This window comes from Plectropomus leopardus, chromosome 12 (assembly GCF_026936395.1).
Source record: "Plectropomus leopardus strain MGB_pleo_1.0 chromosome 12, ASM2693639v1, whole genome shotgun sequence".
Lineage (NCBI taxonomy): Eukaryota > Metazoa > Chordata > Actinopteri > Perciformes > Serranidae > Plectropomus > Plectropomus leopardus.
The window spans coordinates 4489467-4512113 of NC_142187.1; the positions used below are offsets into that span (position 1 = coordinate 4489467).

Sequence of the window (22647 nt, forward strand, 5' to 3'; positions counted from 1 at the left end):
TTTCAAAGGCTTAAACTACTTTAAAGTCATGGAAATTTAGTAAAATATGATGGAAAAGCTTTGAAAAGTCTTTGTTAAAAAATGCGTGGAAACCCTGGATATTGACTTAATTGTTGGTTGATGAATTAATGTAATTTCTAACTTGGTGAGATAGATCACTCCCCTCACACTGCCCCTTTTGAGGCTGTAACCTAGTCAGAATTACAGTATCTGCCTGTGTTTTAACTGTTTCACTGAAAGTAACAAAACACAATACTAATCTGTGTTTAAGTCTTATGAATGTAATAGTAATTAGAAATCAGGCCTACAAAACAAATTTTAACATTGTTTCACTTCATATTGGCCCATAATAGATAATCTAAAGGTTCATTAATCCCTCTAGGTTTTTCCTTTTTTCTCTTTTAAATTACAGAGTACATTTAAGTAGAGAGGAATAAGTGATTTTACGATTTGAGTCGTATAATCCAGTTTGCAAACATCATGCTCAAACTTAGCACTGATCAGTGGCTTCTACGTTACAGTGCAGATCATGTTTAAGCAGCTTTGTTGAGCTCTGGAGAATTCTGTGATGCAACAAATGCCACGTTTTCAGTGAACACATAAATTGCAATGCATGTTTCAATAAATTCTGTTTTTTTGTGTGTTTTTCTTTTCTTTTCTTTTCTTTTCCAAATCTGATGAAAGGCTTACCAGCTTTTTAACATGAAGGTTAACCCTTTGAAACCTGAGCAAATTGGCTTCAATTCATTCAAAAGCGTGAAAGGAAGGCAACAAGCAGCTTAAAAAAAAAAAAGAAACCAAGAAATTAGTTTAAAAAAACAAACGTCAAAATAAGCAACTATATATCTCAAAAAGCCTTTAGGAAGTTTCTTCAAATTAAGCACAAACTTTGTTACTTTGCTTTTGTTAGTGCATTTTTCCCCATGTGTTCAAAAGAAATGAAACTTATTTTCTCAGGTTTCAGAGGCTTAAATGCTTGTGAAGAGTGTCTGAAAGCAGCACAAGAAAAGTGATGCTGCTCCAGGTGTTAAAAGGTTAATAAGCTCTAAAAAAAAAAAACCCAAAAACATCCTACGACGGCATTAAGCACATCACCAGCCCCGTTTATATTTCTTTTTTTAATGTTTTTTTTTTCCATTCACATTTCTATGCATTTTTATGCTGTTCACACTCTGGGGTAATAGTAAACAGAGTTAAATGTTTTGAATGTCATTTACAATTTATACATTGACTGAAAAGGGGTTGTTGCAGTTGATGTTCAGAAGCATGTCAGTCTCTTCGATGTCATGGTTTTAACCTGCTTTTGTGCTGCTGCCTTACATGTTTGACCGTGACCTGTTCATTGTCTCGTGTTTTCCTAACAGGAGCCATTAGTCCACTGAGTGCTGCAGCGGCGGCGGCAGCGGCTGCTGGTCGTGTTGCTCTGTCAGGGTCCGGAGTGTCTGGGGTCCTGCTGGCATCTAACCTAAATGAAGAGGTACACTAACCATAACCGTAACTGTCAATCGCTGTTTGCAATCTCTGCTTTAAGTCCCTCATTTCAACTTTCTAACCATCGCCACTGGATGATTTTTTTAGAGTTGATAGCAGTGTGACTTTGTGTGTGTGTGTGTGTGTGTGTGTGTGTGTGTGTGTGTGTGTGTGTGTGTTTAGATCACTTTACAGCATGATTATCGTGCATCTTCCACCTAGATATAGTTCGTGTTGTATAATTACAATAGGTTAAATTCACAGGATTACTATGGGCCATTAGGTGTCAAATTATACCACATCATCTTGAGGCAACATTATGTAGCAATCCAGTTCTGTGCGATTTGGTGTCCACGAGAGGTCTCTGAGTGCAACACCTCTGTTGTAAAACACTGTTATGCCTACCTCTCAGACAGCATGCGTTTGTTGACAAGCTGAGGGAAGCAGCACATATTACTGGACTTTTCTCACTGTGCAGCAAAGTCTGCACAGCCACCGCACTAAACTTCAACAAGTAGCATGAGTAGCTAATGTGGCAGGGGACAGAAATGTTCTGCTGCTAACATCAGGCTGTAAGGTGCTGCCCGTGAAACCTCTGTCCAGATAGGCCCAGTGGATTTATTATAAATAAAAGAAAAACGACTCGATAAGTGATAACAGAGCTAACAATAATAAAGGTCAATAAATAAGACAAAAAGCTTGCAAACGAGTAGATTACTCCCCTGTCCAACAGCAAAAGGACCTGCAGCAAACTGTTTTGCAGAGCTCTCGCTAACATGTGAAAGCCTGTCCAATGTTTACTGTAGTCCAGCTTCTTGAGCGATCGGTGTCTTTTCTCTTCTTATCTTCCTCAGTCACTGTCCTCTTCTGTCCCTTAGCCTCAGCCATTGTAATCATGGATGTATTATAGGTTGTAATAAACAGTGCCAGCACAAGCTAACTGGCTTTTTTTGTTTTAACTCTATTGTACACAAGATGATTTACAAAAATCCATACACAAGTATAGGAGCTAACTGGTATTTTTGGCTGAGTGCTTGTGTCTGCCATATTGAAGTGAAGCGTTGCACACTTCTCACCAGAGAACCACGGCCCACTGGCCAAGTTACGTAGTGCTGGAAGCAGCCGAGTGGGGTGCTCTGTGGGAGTCCACTTCAAAACTGTTTTTTTTTTAAAGTGGATAAGCTGCATAATGTGGCTTTAAAACATAAGTTGCCTAAACTTCTAAAGCATAAAACTATCTTAAATATTGGTGTCATAATTGTTTTTTCTTCACTGCACACTGAAAACTCACTCAAAAGGGAAGAAAATAAACTTTCTCTCCAGCAGTAAAAGCACCGCTGACTGGAGGACTTCTGTTTCAGCACTGCGTGCAGGTTTTTATTAAAAAAATAGAATAGAATTTTTAAAAAGTATACTGGTATATAATTGCAATTTAAAATTCTGCTATTGTGACAACATTTGAGGATACTTCTACTTGTATTTGGACACGGCAAACATTAGAAACCGCATCCTAGTGAATTTATTATTCAGAGATTTCTCAGACAGATTCAGAAGACTGCCGTCACTGTCCATTATTGTATCAGGCTTAACTGAAAGCATTTCTTTGTTGCTATACATACCAAAATGTTAAATTCTGACATTAGTTACTTACAATTAAACTTATATTAATAGCCCAGGCATTTATTTTTTTTTGCCTTAGTCACTAAAATCAACCAGCGCATATTTGGAACAGGCATCTACATGGGAAGGGCCGCCGTTTTTTCACACGAAACGGTTGCTGTGTGTGTGTGTGTGTGTGTGTGTGTGTGTGTGTGTGTGTGTGTGTGTGTGTGTGTGTGTGTGTGTGTGTGTGTGTGTGTGTGTGTGTGTGTGTGTGTGTGTGTGTGTGTGTGTGTGTGTGTGTGTGTGTGTGTGTGTGTGTGTAATTTTCAGATTTTTTTTATTGTCCATGGACTGAACTTTAATGTCTCCGAACATTTTCAGCTACTGCATGTTTGCACACATTATATCTCCGTCAGATCTAATATGTTGTGTGGTGTTTTTGATACTGTGTGCTCTTCTCTAAACTTAACACCTACATACTTGTAAACGTCTTAGATTTCTTTTTCTTCTGTCAATTTTCAGTTTATTCTTGAATTGGTAATGTGCAACTTCTCTTTCATCTGTACCTCTATACTTGCAATATCTGTTTCTGTGTGTTCCATCTCTCTGTCAGAGTCCTCTCAGTATGTTTACATGCACAGATGCACAGATTAGTCGAGCTACGGTTGTGGCTCAGTTAGGTCATTTAAGTGGACTACTGTCCTTGTCCCAGTATAAAAGCACTGAGGGAGAATCCATTTATTGACGGAAATATGTCCCACTCCGCCCTGGCAGGTGGAGATAACCGCCACATCACGTACAAATAATCAATTCCCTCACTGATTAGTTTTAAGCCATCTAAAAACAATCAATATCAGTTTAAGTGTACACAATATTTAAAACATTTTCACCACTTTACCTTGCCGTAAGACAGCCGTTTATATCAAAACTCCAGACTCATTTTACTCCACTGAACAGTGGAGCTGCTGCTCTACTGCTGCCTCCATCACCTGCTGTGGAAGCTAAAGAAGAGACAATAATCAAATATAGTGAACACTTCCACCAATATTGATATTTTTAGGTGGCTAAAATATGTTTTGCTGCAGCCCCATCCACAGCAAGACATCACCTAGCTTCTATGCCGGTGTTGTGGGACGCTATTTTATTTATCAGAGGAGAGGGGTGGCTGGGGTGGGACTTTATAAATTAAAAAAATATATGAAATACTGCCATTTGAAATTGATTGTCCCTCACCTAAAAAAATCAAAAACACAAGTCCCTCCTAAGTGCTTACATTTTGTTATCAGTTTTGCAGCACCCCTTCCCCCCTCATAAATAACAAACAGCTCCTATCCCTTACCACAGAGGGAGGCTGGCACAGCAACTAGGAGCACACGCAGAACGCCAAGTCCAGTTAAAGTCAGACTGAGGTGTTAACCTGATGGAAGAAATCGACCTCCAGTCACATTATCTGGGTGTCTTAGTCCGACTTCCAGAAATATGATTTAGTCCAATTTCAGTCACACTAACATAATAATTCGACTTTTTCTAACTTTATGTAAACTTACTGTCTTTCGGTTTCTGTCCCGCTCCTTGTTGAGAGGGACTCTGTACTGGACTTATGGTTTTGACACCTCTGCCCCCTTCTGGTAAAGTCTTGGTGCAGCAGCTGTATCCCGGCTGTTTGGTAGCAGCATGCTGTTCTTGAGAGCAGCGGCTCCCGAATACAACTCGGGTGTGTGCTCAATACAATCTAGTGGTTAGGTAGTGGTGGAGTGTGGTGTGGCCATTGTTCATGCTGTGAGTGTTGAATCCAGAGGATAGTTTTTCAGTTACGTATTCATCCTTTCTTAACTGTGTCATCAAATGGACAGACTAACATCTGTGTTTAGATTTTAGTCAGTTTCCCTGTTTCCAGGTAGCATAGCAATAGACATCCCAAATGTTTAAGTCCACTTGTAAAGGTGAGGTGTATGGAATTTTGGGGATATGGTGGCATCTAACACTGAATAGCAGATTGCTACCAGCTAAAACTTCTTGCAGATAGAATTCCTTCAGTTTTCAATTATCAGGAGGTTTTATCATGAGCTAAATTATCCACAGAGGTCTCCTCCTCCCCAAAACAAACAAAGCAGGCGAATAAAACAGCTATAAACACTGAATAAAGCAGTTTCTCGCTACAAATCAATGAGTCTCCAATGCGGTTTGGCTTCTTGGGGAGAGGCTGCATGCCCACAACTTTCTCACCCCTTTTCTCTCATAACTTAATGTGTTCACCTTATTCTGATCCAGATGTTCAGGAGGTTTTTACTACGAGCTGAATTATTTGTAGAGATCTCTTGCTTTCCAAAAATAAACAGACCCAGTGTTTTAGGTGTTAAAAAAAACAAAGAAAGCAATTTCAGCTTAAAAAAAACATGTATTTCTGACACACTTTTGCATGGCACTGCGGGCAGCGCTTGCTAATGTGAAGTTGCAACATGGCCATCTTCATAAACTAGGACCCGCTCCCTGTGTCGATGTAAATGGCTCATTTTAAGGCAGCAAAAACACAGCAATTCCTATTTTCAGGTCATTATACACAAAAGAAAACTTATCATATTCCATTTCTGCCAGTATATCCTCCTAAATCTTACACACTAGTCCTTTGAATAGTGAATTAAGTGCTAAACCCATATGAAACATTTTAATATAAAACATCTTCCTACCTACAAGCTAATTGTTTTACAGTGACAACATTTACATGCACAAAATATGATTTTCTTTGCCCTTACTCTGAAAAAAGACAATATTCCTACTAAGCTCAGGGTTTTCCGCACATTCATTTATTTCTACTCTATGGATTTTTATGCAATCAACATTTTGTGCCACATATTGATTTTCTGATTTTTAGAGCTGGGTCTTTCATTAACAGCTCTGTTGGAGTATATGTACTGTTCTGTTATTTATTGCACTACACTCTATAAGTGCAGTGTGTACTCTGGGCACAGGCAGAGCAGCAGAAAGGTGCGTGTAGTAAAAGTAAAACCTTACTGTTCATTGCCCTCGTTCGGAAAATTTGCTTTCAGTCGCCTCCTCAGAAGCTGCTGCTCTCGTCTATCGATCTGATCCGCTCTGATTGGATCAACTGATCATTTGCACATCCTACAATCCAAACTGCACAAACTTCCACTGAGGACTTATAAAGAGCATTCACTGACCTGCAAAAACCTCCGAATTTTGTAAGAGGACACAGCATGATAAGAAGGAACACACCAAGAATGGCCGTTTTGAGTGTTGGTACACTCAAATGTAATACATTGTATCTGAGGATTTTCTACCCTGAAAACAAATTTTAAAGTGTTTTTTGTGATAAAGAAGTCAAATCAGAGTTGCATTGTTTATATCCTGTTCCTCTCTACGTGCCAGTCATAGACAGTAGTCCTTTTTGCACCTGTCCCCTCCAGTAACATCATGTGATCTATTGGTCATCTCCTTTATGGTACCGCCCCCCTTTTTTGTTTGATATCTCCTGCCGCTCACTCTTTCTCTCACTTGTTGATTTCATACTGTATTCATTTTTCCATTCTTATTTTTTTTATTTTTTAGCTTCCTCTCATCTTTTAATTTTCTCCTCATTGATAAATGCATCCAGCAGGGAATGTGTGTGTTTGTGTGTTAACAGAACTGGAAGCTGTGTGTTTGAGTGTGTGTTGGGAATGGAACCAGCAGTCATTCAGACTCCGTTGATGTTCCACTGATGCTCTGTTTACTGACCTCTGCTTTGGTTTTTGTCCTCCTCTCCTCCTTTCTCCCTTCCCCGCCTCCTTTCTTCCCTCCTCTGCTCCTCCCTCCACACGTGTATTTTTTTTTTTCATCTGGCCATAATGTTGTACATCTCCTTTAAACCCCCCATGTATGTTTCCCTAATTTTGCCCCCCACCATTTTTCTTAACTTTCAACCCAACTTTGGGTTTTTGACCCCCTCCCCAACTCCCCTCCGTGCCCTCCATCTTTGCTCCGACCCCCCTCATCATCATGGAAACCACCACCTCCCCCCTCGTCCAACGCTGGGCGGTCTGATCTCTACCTTCGTCTCTCCTCTTCCTCCTCCTCTGCTCCTCCTCTTCCTGTCCTCTGCTCTGCGGTCTCTCTCTCTAAAGATGGTCACGCCTCAAAGTCTCTTTACCCTCTTCGGTATGTTCAACCTCTACTATTCTATCTGTATATCTCTCTCTGTTAATCCAATTTTGTTCACTTTCTTCAGTGATGTCGTGGACACGCTTTTCCTCTGTATCTTTCTTTATCTCCAAGTCTTTTTCTATTATATTGGACGCTACAGAGTTAAAAATCTTCCTCTGTCTCTACATTGAAAGAATAGTGAGTCTGGGAGATTGTTTGGTCAGCTTATCTCTTAACTGATGAGAACACAGACACCGATATCATTCATGTGTTGTCCAAACTCGGCTCCAATGAACATGGGATGTGAAATCTCCAAATCTTCATTTAGGCTGATTTTAAGGACCTTGGTTTGTGACTGTCAAGCCAGCACCTCCATGAGCTTCTTCATCATCAAATCAGCAAATGCATTAATGCTGGAAAAACTATATGTGGTAAAAGCGTCTGCTTGCAGTAGCCAGTGTGCCAGTGAAACAAAAAATCTTTCTGATAAAAAAAATCAGAATTGAACTGTTTTAAAGCCATCCAGCCCTTCATTACACTACATTTATTTGAGCACAAATTCAATCACACACATTTACAAGGTTCCCGCGGATTCTCGAAATGTCTTCAAAAGCACTGAATTCATTAATGTAAGAATAAGGCCATAGATAAATGTCTTAAATCAATCTTTCAAATGTCTTAAACATGCTAAGATGATAAAAGTAGGGTTTTATTAATCTTTTTTTCCTCTGACATTGCATTGTAAAAACCTAAAATAACTATTTTCAAACGACATTCACTGAATGCCTCTTGTATGAACAATGGTCAGAACGGTGGAATCGACTACATTCGTGTTCTGTTTGTGGCCGGGATGTTCAGAGCAGAGGATCCACTGTCTGCTCGCTAGCTGTCACTACTGTGGATGACATGGGAAAGTGCAAATTCAATAAAAATTGACTGTTTCACCAAAATTTTGCAGCATGACTGAAACTGATACAAAGCAGTGCATGCAAGGCTCTGTGTATTTCACAGAGTTAAATAATTTTTCCAAATTTGGCACAATGGCAAGTTAGGCAGTGGAACCCCACATGAAGAATAAAAAAAGCAAAATTGCCACCAAAAACACACAACAAATGCGTGCTTTTTCACAAAAAAGTAATGTTTTATGTTCAATAAACATTTAGGCAAAAGTGTCCCTAACCCAAAATAAAATGTCGGTTCATGTTTTCTTCTGAGGTTTTGGCTATTGTGTAATGTAACCTGCATTACATTTTTTTTTAAGTCTTAAAATTAACCTTCATTAACCTGTAGGAAAACTTTCCCAAAACTTCTTTCACATGAAAAATATCTTTAAATAAAACCCTTTAACTATATATATTATTATTCCCTCTCTAATTTTCTGTTGTCAAAACAAATTTTCCTTCGAACAATTGTATTAAGTCAAGTTTCTTGCCAAAAAATACACATAACACATTTTAACTGAGAAGGATCTTATTTGTTAGATGATGGTTAAGGTTAAGTTCAATCAAGACCTGTTAAAAAAATAGATTTACGAATCTCTGACATTATAAATAATAATAAAAAAAAAGCTCATTAAACTTTTTTGTTCTTATTGTGCCATTATTTTGTATTTGTATTTTTTCACTTTAATTCCTCAAGGGACCAAACAAAATGACAAAAAGTTGTTGCTAAAGTTGCACGAAGAAACAACCACTCCAAAAACACTACTGTGTTAATGGATAGTGTACTACAGGTTTGGAGGGAGTTTTCCACTATTTGCGATAAAAATGTAAACCTGGAGTCTGTTTGTTGCGCCGTTTTGTATAGACCTCCAATCTACCAGTGGCACATGGATTTTTGCAGTGTTTATGTTCTCACCACATTATTGCTAGAGTTGATCATGGCAGTCCAGTGTACCCACTAAGACTCATTCTAGCTCCTAAAACCTCTGCACCTCTTTCTGTCTTTATGCCTTTTTCTCCAGATGTTGTGTTGATCAAGTGCAGTCATAGTACACGTTTTCATTTTATTTCACAACTTTGCAATAATCAGCTACTCAGTCACCCAAACTCGGCACAACATAATGGTCTCATTAGACTGTCCCCCAACCCAGCATTACATACCTTTTTTTTTCTCACACAACTAGTTTTAGCCAGGAAACCCATATAAATTTCAAAATTATCTCCATAAAGTGCCTAAAAAGAACTTCTTTCTGTATTTACTGTATGCATTTCTTTATACAACATATTTCGTCTTATGTTAGTGCATGTCTTTAAAAGGTTTTGTTAAAAAAACTTTTTTTTTCTCGACACTGTCCAGTTATCATTCACCAGTCTCCCAGCTGGATTTCTGAATCACCTTTCAGCCAGATGTCAAACAGTTTGAAGTTTATGGTAATGGCAAAGCTCAGCTGAGGTGTCTCACTGGTTGACAGTCATGACATTTTAATCCACACGCTTATACAGAATGGTGTGATTGATTTTCTAGTGGAAGTCAAATGGGAAGAGTCCATCTTTTCTTTTCATTTGTCTTTCTGGCACTAACTTTATTCCTTCCATCCTTCACACCTCTCCTTTTTTTTATCTTCGTCGGCTCCATCTCTCCTGCTCTGTCTGTTCTGTCCTCCTCCTCGTCTTCTACTCCACCCTGCTCTGTCTTGCTCTCTCTCTCTCCCTCTCTTGGTCTGCCTCTCTCGCTCTCTCTCTACCTTCAGGAGTCTATGGTGATGTCCAGAGGGTGAAGATCCTCTACAACAAAAAGGACAGTGCCCTGATCCAGTTATCTGATGGCAACCAGGCTCAGCTGGGTGAGTTTTTACAGTAGCTGCAGCACTCATTAGTGTTTGACAGCAACAGGGGTCAACAGGTTTTTCAGGGCCGATACCGATACCAATTATTAGTAATTAATGAGACTGATAACCAATATTTGGAACCGATATGCATTTTTAATAAAAATGAAAAGCTTTCTGTCAATATTTAGAGTTTGGAAAATAGACTACACATAATAGACATCACAAGACTTTGTTTAAATGCCTTTAGTAAATGTTTAATCAAAACTGAAATGTTTAACATTATATACAGCAAGTTCCCAGCAACTTTTTTTCAGTCAAGTGAAAATTTGAATTTAAAAAATCAATAAATGAAAATACCCCCCTGAGGTTTTACGAAGTAAAAGTTCCTCCCATGCTTTTTTGCTCTTTTTATTTAATTAATTTTATCGGTGATCATTAAAATAAGATGCAGATAATCTGCAAAATGACAAATATCGGCCCCACTAATCGGCCAGGTCAATAATTGTCGATCCCTAGACTGCAGCAATAGATCAGTTGAGACATAATGATGTTATTCATTGTAATCAGAAGTGATTCTTTAAGTCACATTATCAGTCCCTCCATGATTTTGCAATGTTGTGCTTGCAACAGTTCACACAAATTTTAGCCAAACCTTGTTAATTCTGCAAGACCTTGCAATTTAGTCAAATCACTGCAACTTTATCACAATTTTGATTAATTTCATTGTATAGCTGCATACAGCATATTGATCCACTCGGTCTCTCTCTTCGTTTATCATGCTGCGCCTGTGGCAGTCACACGCATAGTGACAGGGCAACTGTTAATAGCACAAGGCTAATGTTACCCAATGTAGCAGCTTAATTTAGAACACTTGACACTGATTTTTATGCCTCCACACCGGCGATAGCCATTATGGAGGCATTATGTTTTCATGTTGTCCATCCATCCCTGCTTGTGAACATGATATGCTGTATCATGAACGCCTTAAAGAAATTTCTTCAGATTTGGACAAAAAGTTCACTGTGACTCAAGGATGAATCGATTAGATTTAGTAGTTGTAGGGAAAACGTCAAGGTCACTGAAGTGCCTATATTTTATATCTAAAAGGTCAAAGGTCAGCCTAACAGTGACATCATTATGTTATGCAACAAACACTTTTGGCCTTTAGTCATCATCATATCTTAGAAACAGAAGAGACATTTGGTCAGATACTGAATTGGTGACACTCATCTTGGGTGTCCAACTTGTGCTGATTGTAGAGATCTACGTTGTGATTATGTCCTAATATAACTGTAACTTCTAAAAAAAGCTAAAAAAACGCCTAAAACTATGGCAACGTTCATCTAAAGTTTTTGGAAAAGCTGCAATAAAGCCAGGCATTTTAGGCTGCAGCAATCACAAGACCAGCCCGTGAAATCCTCGTGTCATGTACACTTGTTAGCCCCACTGATCCAGGTGATTTTCAAATACATGTTTTGCATTTTATAAGGTGCATACTGGACAGTGAAAGGCAATAAATCAATGTAAATTTTCTCTGAAACAATGAGAATGCAGCACATCAGTTAATGCTCAGCCTAACCATGTTGTAAAATAAAGATAGTATAAAGATTATTTATACATCAGTTTAGAATCAGTTTAAGATGTTAAGGTCATTAGGATATTAATAATTAACAGTAATGATATTTTTAACCACAGAACAGTTTCATGGATTTAATGTCATTGATGTATCGACCTGATGTACTTTATCAGTGAATGTGGAAATGATGTCTTTTAAACTTATCACTTGGCTGTATTTCCCATTTTTCCTCACCTGTAGCTATGAGCCACTTGAATGGACAAAAGGTGTTTGGTAAAGTGATGAGAGTGACTCTGTCTAAGCATCAGACTGTGGCTTTGCCCAGAGAAGGACTGGATGACCAACTACTAACTAAAGGTAAAAGGACTTATCTGCATCATAAAAGGGCACTATTGTAGGTAACATTTAAAATGGCTAATTCTGCGAGACACACACTAACGCAGGCAGTGTGGCCGGGGCTTTAGGCAAATTTGATTGATATCTGTAATTCCAGGTTCTACAACACACATACAGAGGAAATGTACACATCAGTGCGTATGTTGCGATAGCAACTATTAATGCGAATTTAAGCAATCCCAGTTAATTCATCACAACCGTGCAATTTTCTCAAATTACTGCAATTTTTACCCTTTGCTTTGACTCATTTCATTGTACAGCCCATCTCTCTGTCCCTCCCTGTTTATAATGAGACTACCAATTGTTAGCAGCATGAGGCTGATTTAACCCAATGTTTATTAACGGCATTATTGGCGTCTCTCTGACCTGGCGCTGATGCTGTTGGGATCCGGTGTTCTGTTGAAGACTTATCCCATTGATAGCCTAGTGTTTCTTTCTACTTAAACTTCGGGGACTGTTTGCTATTTATGAGAGTGAAGGAGGTCATACAAAAGAACAAGGACACTTACAAAAAATGCAATCACTGAGGAGGGATGTTTTTTGATTTGGCTTAGGGGATGGACATTCAACTTTTAATGGTTCATAGTCACAGTGTGTCTGCCTCATCTGTAATGTAACCTATTCTTCCAGCTGATTACTGTCTTTACAATCAGGGCGGCCAGTTTTATCCTCATGGAGTTTGCTGTTTCTAAATCTTCCTGACTGGTTCTGACTTATATGACAAATAAAACTTTAGGTCAGCTAAGATTTTTTCAAATATTTGTTTTGTTTTACACCTGTATAATATAAAAAAAAAAGCTGGTAGCTGCAGCCCAACCTCACACCCTAAGTTTTAGACATCCTTCTCTGGTTTCTGGCTCTGCAAAAGAGTAGCTCATGTTCACAAATACTGATTGAACTTTGCTCTGCCATGGAAATAACATTTTTGAACCTTTCATTTAGGTGTGGTTCCCCTTTAAAGACTTGTCATCTGATGTTATTGTCATCATGTCAATATTTTGTTTTTTGTTGGACAGATTTTTCTGGCTCACCACTCCATCGCTTTAAGAAGCCAGGATCCAAAAACTTCCAGAACATCTTTCCTCCCTCTGCAACACTTCATCTCTCCAATGTCCGGTAGAAACCTTTACACAGTTTTGGTCCAATTACGCTCTTTTTTTGCTAGCCCGGCAAATAGTTTAACCAGTGCAGCAATCACTTTGGCTTCATGCCTCTTTGCTTTTAGATGATAATATTTAGTCTTGCATGTCCAGGGACGGAGTCGGAGAGGATGATCTGCGTCTTCTGTTCTCTAATAGTGGTGGAACTGTCAAGGCCTTCAAGTTCTTCCAGTAAGTAGCACCTCAGTATGAAGCTCTTTATGACACTACAAATGTCTCACATTTCTAGCCTGAAAACTTTGTAATAATTTAGATGCATTTATATTTTTCTGATCATCTTTGCAAGGCACCGAATTCCACTGAGTATTTTTGCTTGTAAAAATGAGAAGGTGATGCTCTAACAAACTAATACAAACACTGAAGTAGATTTGATAAATATTGATCACTCAGCGACTGAAATGGCTGTTTGAGAGAGACATTTAAGTTTGCAACGTATTATTATTATAATTGTTGTTATTACTTTATTTATATTTTATTTATTGTATTTTTTATTATTATTATTAATTTCTCTTCTTTTCTTTGTAAAGTTTTGTATCTGTTCAGCTGTAATTATATATTTTTTTGTCAGCATTACCAGAAGCTGTCTTGTATTATGGAGTATTGTGCATCTTGGTGCAGAGGTCTATATATAATCTCATGGTGGATGGGCCACTAGGTGGCATGACACTAAAAAAAGAGCATACATTCATTCATTAATTCAACAAACCCCACTCATAACATCTTCTGTACTTTGTGCATGAAAGATCAGTGGCTTGTTAAGCTCTGTGCTGACCTAATCAGCTAGTAACAGTGCCATGCACACAGCTCACATATTTCTATGTTGCTGTGTTGGCAAAAGCTAAGGCTGGAGCCATTATGTTTTTGGGTCATCTGTTCGTCCGTCCCATTCTTAAGAACGTAATACCTCAAGAACACCTTGAAAAGATTCCTTAAATTAAGCACAAACTTCCACTTGGACTCAAGGATGAGTGGTGAACGCTATCTCTGAAGAACACGTGGAGGGAATTCCTTTAAATTTAAGTCAAACATTCACTTTGACTCAAAGATCAGCTGATAAGATTTTGGGGGTCAAAAGTCAAGGTTACTGTGAGCTTGTCTTTGTCCTTTTTGTCAACATTATATCATAAGATTGCCTTCAGGGAATTTCTTATAAAACATGTTTAACTCAAGAATTTATACGCTCAAATCTTTGAAATTGAATTAGATAGAATGATGAGGTGCTGACATTTTATAATAATAATGAGAGAGAGTTAAGCTCATATAACAGATAAAATTAGAGTAAAAGAAATAACTGTATGAGCAGATAAGATTCTAATAAAGGAGGTAGTTTCATATAGAACAGGTAGAATGCTTATAAAAGAACAAACTCTTAAATTTAAAACAGGTAAAAGTTAAGTGCAAGAGGTCAAAGGTCAACTTTACTTTTGCATTATTATGTTCTGCAAAAACATTCTTCTGCTATTACTCAAAGTGATAACTCAGGAACAGAAGGGAAGACGTTTGGTCAGATACTGAATTTGTGACACTAATCTTGGGTGTCCACCTTGACACTGTGCTGATTGTAGAGATCAGTGTGACGATGTGTGTGCAGAGGCATCTATGTTTTCACAGACGTGGATGTAAACTTGAAATTTGACTGGTGTGCAAACAACGGCAAGGCGGTAATTTTAGTTTTATGGTTACTTGGTAATACTGACCTCTTTGTCTTTGCTCTGTCCTCATCAGGGACCGTAAGATGGCCTTGATCCAGATGACGTCAGTAGAGGAAGCGATCCAGACTCTGATCGACCTCCACAACTATGACATGGGAGGGAATCACCATCTGAAAGTTTCCTTTTCAAAGTCTACCATCTAACAATCCCACCTGGCTCCCAAACCTCAAGATCTATGACGAGTGAGGAAGTCACTACAGTTGTCCTCTTTTCTGTTAAGCTCTTCTGCGCTGTCCTCAAACCTTTATCGGAGCAGTGTGGAGGATTTAGGGTGATTTATTGGTGGAAATAGAATATTCATAACTATGTTTTCATTCATTGTGTTTAATCACCTGAAACTAAGAGTCATTGTGTTTTTGCGACCTTAGAATCAGCCGTTTATATAGGTTCGCAGGTCCAGGGAGTCTGCCATGTTGCACCACCATATTTCTACAGTAGCCCAGAATGGACAAACCAAACACTGGATTTAGAGAGTTCTGCTTAGAAAAGGCGTGAGAGGTCTCACCACTAGATGGCACTAAATCCTACACGCTGCTCCTTTAAAAAAATAGTACAATACTTTATCACTGAAATGTGCTTCAGTGTCCAAAGTTTAAAATTCAAAGTAAAACATTAGAAATAGTCATCAGTTAAAATATTGAGAAAACCCAAATTCCACAAAGCAAATGTTCTTGATCAGCAGGAAAAGTGCGCACATCAGTCCCGAAAAGTTTAAACTTCTGCTTCGACCCAAAGGAAGTCTTAAAGGAAAACTAACCACCAGCTGAAAATCAGGGTCCCGTTTACCCCTCGTGGTCCCTCCCCGCTGTACTGATGTAAAAGTGTTCTCCAGGGTGGGCAGGTACACCGTGACATCACTGTTGGGCGTGGCTACAGAGGTACACACCTTTGACCAACCACAGCCATGAGTGATGCCAGTTAGAGATGAAACAGACCTGAAACCCTCTACCAGAGAGCACAGTGAAACGCTGCTTTCAGGTCTTCTGTTAATCTTTAAAGGTATACCATGCAGGTATTGTAGGTAACTGTTTAACTGTATCGCCAGCAAACCTGGCATTGAAAGCCAATCCCAGAATTTTTTTTTTCCCCTATAGCTTTCTATGGGATGCGTGCTGCTTTGATTTTTATTTTTATGTAATTTTTTTTTAACATTATTCAGTGAAGCAAAACGAGGGTTGAGAACAGAAAAGACAGAACAGGTAATGTGTTGGGTGATATGACAGGTTTGTAAACAGACAAATAGATGAACAACAGCAGCATAGAAGAGGGAAGGAAAAATAAATACATAAATGTAAAGGAGCTGCCTTTTTATAAAATCATGATCTCATCTGCACACTGTTATTTGCTCGGGGCTACACGCCAAGGAACATCCCGACCACAGCAAAATAAGACTCTGTAGATACATACACCACCACACTGAGAGTGGGTCGTAAGTGTCGATTGAGAGGGATTACTTATGTATGAGTCTGTCTGTAAATTGTTTTTTTGTTTGTTTTTGTTCTTTTAAATCCTGCATGGTAAACCTTTAAAGCTGTGTTAAGTTTTATTTTTTCAGTTAATTTCCATCACTGCTATGTCCAAGTAGCACTTTACATTTTTTTTGTATTTCCCTGCCACGTGATCCCCTTCTGATGTGGCAGTAATCTCTTTTTCCTTGGATTTTTTTTTATTGCATTACAAGTTCCTTTCATTAGTGAACTCCATATTGAATCTGCACATTTTTAATTTTTGTTTTTAATTTTTTTTAGCAGTGATCCAGAGTGAAAATCTGCAGAATCTTGCAGAATGTGTTTTTGCTTGTAGACAATATTCATTAAAGATTTTTTTTTTCTTAAATTCATAACCTGTGCAGGTGTCATTGGAATTCTGCGGGTGCAGATTCCGTGTGTTATATCTCCATAAACTGTGTCACCACTCTAACCAACCACCCGTTCTTTTGTAATCCCTAAGCAAATGTTGACCCCAAACTAAAGCCGCTAACCTTTGCTTGTAGTAACTGAAACACAATATCTGTGTCAGGACAGATTCCATCATCACTGCGTTATCAATCCTGTGACCACTCGCTCCTTTCGTGGTCATCAGCTGCTGCCATCTGAAGTTTGTCTTTTGATTCATGCAGTTTCTGATGGTGTGGTGGCTCTCTCTTTCATCCTGTCATTAGTGCACTTTTATGCATTTACAATAAATTTGAAAAAACCCAGACAAAACTAAAAATGTTTTTCTAAGCTGCGAGCATTAAGGAATAGATGGAGTGTTTCTATTGCCCTGTGTCCACCACTTTGTTTTTTTCTGGCTAAAAATGCTGGGGGCTCCTCAGAAAACACCAGACTGGGAGCATTTTAGAGCGCTTTGGAAGCACAGCAGAGAAACTTTGGTTACATGTGGTTGCTATGACACAGATTGTCCATGGAAGTAAACAAGTACTTGCTTTGGATGAGGAGAAGGGTGTAGCATGCAGAGAGAGAGGACGGACCCGCCGGTCTGTGTGAGTTCATGAGAGGAAACATACTGAGTGAACAGTATATTCACAGAGTTCTTCTCCATTGTTCTTTATTTTTCCCAACACTTGTTGATGTCAGATGTGACCGTTTGTCTTTGCAATATTTGCCCCTCCCCCATTGTGATTGAACGGCTGAAGTGACTGTGACAAGCATGGAGTTTTCACCCAAAGTTGACCTTATTCAACTCTAGGCACTCAAAAAAAATAAACCAAAAAAACAAAACGCCCAATCCACAGCGCTCAGTGCAGAATTCACGTCCAGTGCATTATCGAGCTGCTGGCGTTAGCGCCGTGGCGTTTGCAGAGCGGCATTCCCATTGCAAAGCTAGTTGCTATTGGATCTTCTTCTGGTTGACCTATTACGTCACAAACCAAACAAGTCAGCAAGTAACAAACAGGTTGCATGCCCAACTGTGACAACTTTTCACTGCTGTACATTTCATACGTTTTTTATTCTTTTCTTGATACTTTCATCTTATGTTTTTTCCTGTTTGTTTGTCCTGGCTTTCTTTTACTAATTTATGCAGTTCAACTTCCAGGTCAAAGCCCGGTGTGGGGACTATAGCGCATGCACAGAACATTTAGGCCAGTTCAGGTCCGGTTGAGGCGTATACATGAAAGGGTAAATTAACCCCTAACTGCATTATCCAGGTGTGTTAGTCAGACTTCAAGAAATTCAGCTTTGTAAGATTTTAGTCGTGCTAACATTTATTTAACGTTTTCATATGTTTAAAAAGTCCAGTTTTAATTGGACTAACATAAAAAATCCCACTTTTTCTAACACCATGTAAATGCACTGACTTTAAAGGTTGTTAAAATACCGGATGAAAGTACATTTGGAGGACTTCAGTACCCAGAAATCCTCAAATGAAATAAATAATAATGTAGCGTTGTGCAATTTCTAAAATTTCAAATGGTAGTTTTTTTCCATCTCACTGTAACTGAACAATCACATTAAAAGTGTTCATACGATATTTGAACAAAAGCAGCAACTTAATCATACCCCTTCTATGAGGACGTTTAAAGGCATTCTGGGAAAAGGGAATCATAATTTGTAGATGACAATTGTAAAGCCCAGACATTTCCTTAATAAAATAACTCTGAATGTATTGACATAGAGCCACCTGTATAGTTCCTGTTTAAATCCCATCCTGCTGTTTTCTAAACCAGCTGTGAGCGGTTGCACAAACACATAGACAGGATGCATGCTCATGCTGTCAGTTTGGACAAGGTTTCAACATGTGATTCTGGTCTTGGTCTCTGATTTTGGGAGGAGGCCTGTTGGGACCAAAGTACATGTGCCTTTAGTCTGTGGTCTGGTTTGATCTGTTGTGTCTTTAAACAGATTATTTCAGTGGTAACGTCTGTTGATCTTGTGTTGTAAACCCTCAGAAACCGATTATTTTAGTAATTATTTTTGGATAGAAGTGAACCTGAGCTAAGTTTATCAAGCAGAGATGCACAGAAAACTGTTTCAGAACGACTCATCTCTGGCTCTTTTTTACCACTGAAATGGTTTTTTTTCTTTTAGGAGATTGTTGTAAATTTTTCACTTTAAGTTCATTTTCTTTTGTGGTAAAATTAAGATTAGCCCAAATTAAACACCTTTTCTACCAACAAGCTGAAACAAAATAGTGTGTGTTTGTGTGTTCAGAGTTGATTCAGGCCTCTGCTCTCATATGTATCTTACCTGTCAATAAACTTCCCTCACTCTGTTCAGCTCTGTCTCTCCGCTCTCACTTCTGTCTCTCATCTTTTCCTTCTTTTAGCTGTTCTGTCCACACTTCTCAACTGATCCTCTCCGCTCCTGCCTGTGCAAAAAGCCATATGGTGTTCAGATCTCTGCCACTATTTCTGAACCTACAGCAGTGATGCTAAACTTTTGGCTCAAAACTGGCCCCTCCCCAACCATTTTCTTTTCCACAATTTAAAATTGATATACACTGGGAATGTTTTTTTTTTAATTTACTTTTAGTGTGCATAAACTGTCAGAGTGCATAAAACAGCATCAAAACTAGAGCTTGTTTATCAAAAAAAGTGCTAAAGTCCTAAATTCTAGAAACATCCTAAAGTTTTCCTGAAGTCCTGGAAATGGCCTAGGATTCTTGAAATGTTCTCAAATCCTACAAATGTCCTAAAATCCTTTGTATTTGTATTGGAATATAATGAGAAATCTTACTAAAAATGACTTTGTATTACAAAATAATGGCTTAGTATTGCAAAAAAAAGAAAAACTCTCTCAAAATTAGTCATCTAGAAATAATGACTGGGTTTCTCAAAATGATTTAGTATGTCAAAATAACGAGAAACCTAAAATAATGACTTACTATCTCAAAATAATGACATAATATTGCAATATAATGTGAAACTTTTTCAAAATGACCTTTTATTACTACATAATGACTTGGTATCTCAAAAAATGATTGTTGAATGAGTGTTGCAAAGTAATAATTTAGTACTGTGTGAAAAATGCTACTAAAACATCATTTTGATAAAGATTCTCATCTCTGAGATACAAAGTGATGATTTTGAGAAGAATGACTTAAAGTATTTTTCTTTCATCACATTGGCAGAAATGGGCTTCCATAAGCACACTGGTTAACGACACTAATAGGAACTTTCGTGCTCCTGTTTTTCCTCATGAATCACAGCAACACCCTCGAAACATCTGTAAATTCTGTCTGAATTTAATCGTGTGTCTTTTTCAATGCCTTCTGTTTAAGAAATGACCACCAACAACCAATAACATGTTGTGATATAATTAACTTTGAGGCCAGTCTTCTTTAATGCACTAGATATTCTTGATGACTCAGTTTCCAGTATGTTGGTTTAAATAAAAATTCATGCTGCTGATGTACAGAATCCTGGCTCTCAAACATTTTCCATCCCATTACTATCCATTAACCAGAGCTTTGTGGTGCTGCTCTACTCTTAAGATGAAATAATGGCAAATGAGCGTTGAGTGAAACCTTTGCTCTCATCTGTCTGTTCTCCTCCTTTGATTTCTTTATCAAATAGTCACTAATGAAGGTCTTATTATGGCACAGCGAGTCCTTTAAAAAGGGGAAGACAGAGAGCAGGGGGAGGAAGGAGAAGACAAAAGAGAGTAAATATAGACGAATGGACTCATTCTGGTTAATTAGCAGTCTTCAGTTTAATCAGGCGTGATTTGGTCAGGGTGGAGCTGCTGCAGCCTAAGCAGCTGCACAGATTGCTTTATAATCCTTTCTCATAAAGTGTGAAGGCGGTGATCAGCATGACGAACACTGAAGAAACTCCACTCAGTTGCGTCAGCACTCTGTTGAATCAGGACAGAGCAGTTAAAAGGGAGAGATCACAGTGACGTGTGATTCAGACTGAAGACACACATCAACAAATCTTTGTTGGTTCAAAACACGGCAGGAAAATGTAGCCTTGTTATTTTTTTTTAAACAAGGGACTCAAGAGAAACTTGGAATTTGGGTTTTTTTCAAGATTTTTTGGGGGGTTTTATTGCCTTTAGTTGACAGGACAGTGTGAGCGTGAAAGGGGGAGAGAGAGAGGGGGAGACATGCAGCAAAGGGCCGAGGCCAGATTCAAACCCACGGCTGCTGTGGTGAGGACACAGCCTTTGTACATGGGGCGCTGTTCTATCCACTGAGCCACCAGGCGCCCCAGGAACTTGGATTTTGGGGTCAAAATTTCCTAATAAATTGCTTATTGACATCATCCCATGTAATCAAGCTAATTTGCACAAGTTACAAAGGGTTAATATATGAATACATCTTAGCAGGCTAAACATGACTCAAATCATTGTGAACATGGGCTGTAGATTATAACAAGCTACCAACATAAAATAAGACAGCTTAAGCATCAACTAATAGGGCAGAAAATCAGCTTTCTAACCATGTTTTTGTTTTGCTTCATCCTTTGTTTGTAAGTAAAGTTTTGGCTCTTTTTTAGTTTCATCAAATACACAACAAAAACACACTATAGATTTCAACACTGTAGATAAAAAAATGAGGAATAGTCAGAACATCTCCTTTTTGAGGCTGAAAGTTAAAGGCAGGGACCTATTAAATTAATCAATGTTAAAAAAAAAGTCTTAATCTGTCTGAAAATGTCAAACAAATTTTTCACAAGTTTTAAAAGTGCAAAGACATAAAAGGTACGTTTTATGAATCTTTTTTTCTGATGTTGTATTATTAAACCTCAAAATAATAAGTAACTTAAAAAAAACAATACGACTAGTATTGCTGTCACCCTAAAGTCATGTTTTATATTAAAGTGAATATTTTAGGCAAAAATTCTCCCTAAGCCTAAATAATTTGTGTCAGGTCTATTTCATGCAGTTCTATTGCGACTCTTACACAAGGAAAAGATCTTTATACTTTGTCCACCAAAAAAGTAAGAAAAAGTATTTATTTCTTTAACATTATCATATATAAAAAAAACATTAAAAAAAATAAAGGTTAAATTGACTTTTAGACAGAGTTAAGCAGAGCTTTGGCAGAGGAGAAAATACTTTCAGTAAAACAAGTCATTTTCCACGTGAGTGTCCTGTGTCTGGGACCAGATGGGAGCGGAGTGAAAAATGGGTTGAGTGTGTGTCCGGGGTCATGTGCTGTGATGACTGCCATACGAGCGATGGCTCTGTTATCGAGATCAGAGAGGTAGATGGCTGGTAGACCAGCGATTTTGGAAACAGTGTGTGTAATACGGGACAACTTGTTCTTGTTGGAGACAGACAGCGTGGTGAGAAAGTATTGTCATTGTGGACTGAATCAGGCTTTGGTAAAGCAGTAACAGAAGGTGGGGGGAAACAGAGCTTTGAGTTTGCAAATGGCAGAGAGTCTCTGCTGGCAGTGCTCGCTGATGTCAGTGGTGTGAGAGTCAAAGCTGAGTTTATTGTTCAGTGTGGTCTCCAGGTATCTGAAACTGTCAACCTGCTCGTCTGTCTCAGGAGAGGATCCCCCATACCCCCCGACAGATGTTCTCGCTAAGCCCCTAATGTCCTAAAATCCTAGAAATGTTTAGACATCCTTGGAACATCCTAAAATCTGAGAAATGTTCCAAAATCCTAGAAATGTACTTAAATTGTAGAAATGTCCAAACATCCTTGAAATGTCCAAACATCCTTGAAATGTCCTCAAATTCTAGAAATGTCCTGAAATTCTTGGAATGTTTTAAAATCCCATAAACGTGCTAAAGTCTTAAAATAAATATGCTAAAATTCTAGAAATGTCTCGAAATCTTTGACACATCCTAAAATCCTAGAACCTTGCTAAAATCATGGGAATATGCTAAAATCCGAGAAATGTCCGTAAATCCTTAAAACATTC

At 38.3% G+C, this 22647-nt stretch overlaps 1 protein-coding gene across 1 annotated transcript in view; it reads left to right on the forward strand.

The window, feature by feature from the left end:
• LOC121951031 (polypyrimidine tract-binding protein 2-like) overlaps nucleotides 1-19045 on the forward strand; it is a 29131-nt gene extending 10086 nt beyond the window's left edge. The window contains exons 11-17 of the mRNA XM_042497204.2: nucleotides 1365-1477; nucleotides 7194-7227; nucleotides 9905-9997; nucleotides 11799-11915; nucleotides 12971-13070; nucleotides 13208-13285; nucleotides 14840-19045. Coding sequence (XP_042353138.1) covers nucleotides 1365-1477; nucleotides 7194-7227; nucleotides 9905-9997; nucleotides 11799-11915; nucleotides 12971-13070; nucleotides 13208-13285; nucleotides 14840-14969 — 665 coding nt within the window. The 3' untranslated portion in view covers nucleotides 14970-19045. The remainder of the gene's footprint in view (nucleotides 1-1364; nucleotides 1478-7193; nucleotides 7228-9904; nucleotides 9998-11798; nucleotides 11916-12970; nucleotides 13071-13207; nucleotides 13286-14839) is intronic.
• Nucleotides 19046-22647: the final 3602 nt, after the last annotated feature.